Source organism: Littorina saxatilis, linkage group LG12 (assembly GCF_037325665.1).
Source record: "Littorina saxatilis isolate snail1 linkage group LG12, US_GU_Lsax_2.0, whole genome shotgun sequence".
Lineage (NCBI taxonomy): Eukaryota > Metazoa > Mollusca > Gastropoda > Littorinimorpha > Littorinidae > Littorina > Littorina saxatilis.
In genome coordinates this window covers 39422569-39426573 of record NC_090256.1, presented here as the reverse complement: position 1 = coordinate 39426573, position 4005 = coordinate 39422569, and the positions used below count along the sequence as shown (strand labels likewise).

Sequence of the window (4005 nt, the reverse complement as noted above, 5' to 3'; positions counted from 1 at the left end):
CAACAACAGTGACAACAAAATCAACAACCGGGACAACAAAATCAACAACCGTGACAACAAAATCAACAACCGTGACAACAAAATCAACAACCGTGACAACAAAATCAACAACCGTGACAACAAAATCAACAGTCTGCTTGCTTTCTGTACAGATTGGGAAGTTGTTTCAGGAATTATTTTCTTAAACTGAATCCACTGGTGTCTTCTTCTTCTTCTTCTTCTTCTTCTTCTTCGTCTGCGTTCGTGGGCTGAAACTCCCACGTACACTCGTGTTTTTTGCACGAGTGGAATTTTACGTGTATGACCGTTTTTTACCCCGCCATTTAGGCAGCCATACGCCGTTTTCGGAGGAAGCATGCTGGGTATTTTCGTGTTTCTATAACCCACCGAACTCTGACATGGATTACAGGATTTGTTCGTGCGCACTTGGTCTTGTGCTTGCGTACACGTACACACGGGGGGTGTTCGGACACCGAGGAGAGTCTGCACACAAAGTTGACTCTGAGAAATAAATCTCTCGCCGAACGTGGGGACGAACTCACGCTGACAGCGGCCAACTGGATACAAATCCAGCGCGCTACCGACTGAGCTACATCCCCGCCCATTGTCAGGGGTCTTAAAAAGAGAGGTTGCACTGTACCCTAAAAATTCTTCCTGATAGACTATGTTTGGAGCTTACTCTGTCGGCTTTGTATGGGTTGTGAAAGAGTGAATACTCTTGCTTTTAACTAGAACAAACAGTTCTACACGTGCTCCTTGTTCACGTGTTTCCGACACACCACTCGCTTGAGATTATCTCGTGGATTATTTGTCCTTGTAAAAGCAAATCACTCTTTCACAACCAATACAAACCCGACAGAGTTATTATCCAAATTCGTCAATTGCTTGCAGTCAGAGTCAACAACAGAGTTTATATCGCTGCAACAGAGACTGCAGGGTCGTTCGTCGCCAGTTTAATGTGAACGGATTTGGATCAAGTTTTTTTTTTTTTTATAGATGGTAATGAAATGTTTTTGTAATATAAAAAGTTACTTATAGAACTATTATGCATAACTGTGAAAGCCAGAATAATAATTATGCATGTTTCAGTAACTTTCACGTGTTTTTGATGTGCTTGAATGTCTTTACAATTAAATATTTTGCTAAAACTTGAATGTAGGCTACATACATGTTTAAAAAAAAATAAATAAATAAAAAAAAAAGGTTGACAGACAGATTTAGATACATCAAAGACAATAATCCATTATTTTTAATACACTCATTTTAATGGACAATAGAGGGCTTGTCACCGTAATTGTTATTTGTGTCTTTGTGTTGGTGAGTACCGATTTCTTTTGTTTTTCAACCTTGTTTTCATCCACAGTCATCTTGCTGTTTAAATAAGTAATTGCTATTATTGTTGTTATTGACAATTGCTGCACCCTGGAGTGTGCTTTGCTAGGACTGAGTGGAGTTGGAGAATGATGACGTCACTGTGTCAATAGATGACGTAAGGACGGACAGCGGCGTCAATAGAACGATCCGGAGTTGAGGTGGAGAATGATGACGTCACTGTGTCAATAGATGACGTAACGACGGACAGCGGCGTCAATAGAACGATCCGGATGATGCAGGGAAATGAAACTTTTTGTGTGCTCTGGCCTTGAAATGGGCAGTGGCGGCCGTGAGTTTCTTCCACAGCACGACGCGAAGATCTGCTCGTCTGGTCAATGTCGCCTGCTCGCAGAAATCTGGAAATAGACAAAAACAACATTGAAATCCAGCAAAAATGGGCACAAAATGAACAGGCTGGTGGTGTGCCGATTTGCAGAATGTCGTTTCCTTTTCCGCTTCCGTTCTTTTTAATCAATAATTGTGTCCATCTGAGCACATTAATGTCACTTGCTCACGCTCCCTGGACTCGTAATTTACGAAATGTAGTGGTGATAATGCCATGGGAAATAATGAATACAGGATGAATAAAACACTGTTCAATTAAACCACCTACGGTGGTGATGCGATTCAGAATCTGAACATATTTTTAACCTCTGCTTATTTCTGACTTTTTTTGCTGAAAGATGTGTTTCGGCTCTGACAAGTAAAGGAAAAATGGTGATGCCGTAAATTTTCATCGTGCGTATTAGCGCACAAACAGATTTAATGACATTTAAGACTGGAGAACAATAATCACCAACAACTTACAGCCACTATAGTGAAGACAAATTGATGATATTTTCTGACATTCCTTTTTGCTGTCATCCTCACACTCCAACCCCGACATCCACCCCCAATCAAACGGGGGGGGGGGGGGGGGGGGGGGGGGGGGAGGGGGGGGGGTTCCTGGGTTCCGGAACCCCCTCCCTGGCCATCCGATCTACCTCCCAGAGAAAAGAAAAATTATGTGGACTTTTTAAGCTCTTCCCCCAACTCCCTTAGTTTATTTGGTCTTCTAAAACTATTTCAAATTATGAACAACATCAAGTCGACAACGGCCTGCCCTCCCCGTTATAAGTCCATCATCATTGGCCACAAGTCAAGTCACACGCTACACTATCACAAGTATTAATAGTATCAGAGAACCGATTGCAACAAGATATCATCTGCGCTATCGGGGAACCGATGTTTCGGAAAGGGACTGTACTGCACACTGTGAGATCATTGAGTGCCGCTCGCCCCTATACCTTTCCCACTTCCGCGTGTTTTGTTACTGTTGAAAATGTGTAATTTTGATTCCCAGTTGCAACTCCCTCAGTTTATTTGGTCTTCTAAAACTATTTGAAATTATGAACAACATCAAGTCGACAACGGCCTGCCCTCCTCGTTATAAGTCCATCATCATTGGCCACAAGTCAAGTCACACGCTACACTATCACAAGTATTAATAGTATCAGAGAACCGATTGCAACAAGATATCATCTGCGCTATCGGGGAACCGATGTTTCGGAAAGGGGCTGTACTGCACACTGTGAGATCATTGAGTGCCGCTCGCCCCTATACCTTTCCCACTTCCGCGTGTATTGTTACTGTTGAAAATGTGTAATTTTGATTCCCAGTTGCAAGGAAAGACCAAAAAATGACCTCACAAATGCAACATTTTCTCGGCTTCTGGGAGGCTTTGCCCCCCAGACCCCCCAGCGGGGCGTTGCCCCTGCACCCCACCGGGGCCTCGGCGGCCCCTGGACCCGCCCTGCCTTCAGTTGGAACTCCCCCTCCTGAAACGAACTTGGTCCGGCCCTGTCCACCATCGAAATAGACGAACTCCGGAAATAACTTTGTTATGTTGGTATGGGTTGTGAAGGAGTGAATACTATTGCTTTTCAGTATCGAGGCACACTTTCACTCGTGCTCCTTTTCGATGTGTTTCAGATGTAGACCCTTCGCTATAGTGACTGGTCTATAATAAGAGCAAGATGATCATTCACTCTTTCACAACTCAGGCAAACCCGACAGAGTTATTTCCGGAATTCGTTTATTGTGATGTCTGGTTGCAATGAAAAGGCTAGACAGGACAAGACAAAACAAGACAAGACAAGACAAGACAAGACTTCATTTTACGAGGGTAACAGAACAAGCAGCGATCTTCTTTAAAAAAAAAAAAATTTTTTACATCACTACTCAAGAATAGCAACAAAACAGAATCGTAATTGAACAGAGGTCGCTCCAAAATAAAGCGAGACTTTGTTGTTGTTACGTGTTCATGTCCCTTCAACCTATTTGGGCATTCGAAACCGATTCAATTTTGTTTTGCTTCTGAGTTTGTATGGTGGTCTCAGTGTTTAAAACTATTTGCAGTTATAGATATATCACAGTAAAGGTAAAGTAATACCATTCAGTCCTGTTAGGATACCCTCATGGAAATCGTATTGCTTTCTTCCTCGGGAAAGTGAGCTTCCATGCAGCCAACTAATTTTTTTCTGCGTACGTATCAGTGTCTATGTTTTCCAAGCCATGAGATTTTTCCCGTGAACGTCTGATCTTTTTCGTGCGCATGCGTGGACACGGGGGTGTTGGGGCACAGAGGAGAGG

General features: G+C 43.0%; 1 protein-coding gene across 1 annotated transcript in view; it reads right to left on the bottom strand.

Moving 5' to 3' along the window:
* Window positions 1–1265: 1265 nt before the first annotated feature.
* The window catches only part of LOC138981903 (uncharacterized), a 236166-nt gene continuing 233426 nt past the window's right edge, over window positions 1266–4005 (bottom strand). Inside the window, exon 7 of the mRNA XM_070355064.1 lies at window positions 1266–1730. Within this exon, the coding sequence (XP_070211165.1) occupies window positions 1588–1730 (143 nt within the window). The 3' untranslated portion in view covers window positions 1266–1587. The remainder of the gene's footprint in view (window positions 1731–4005) is intronic.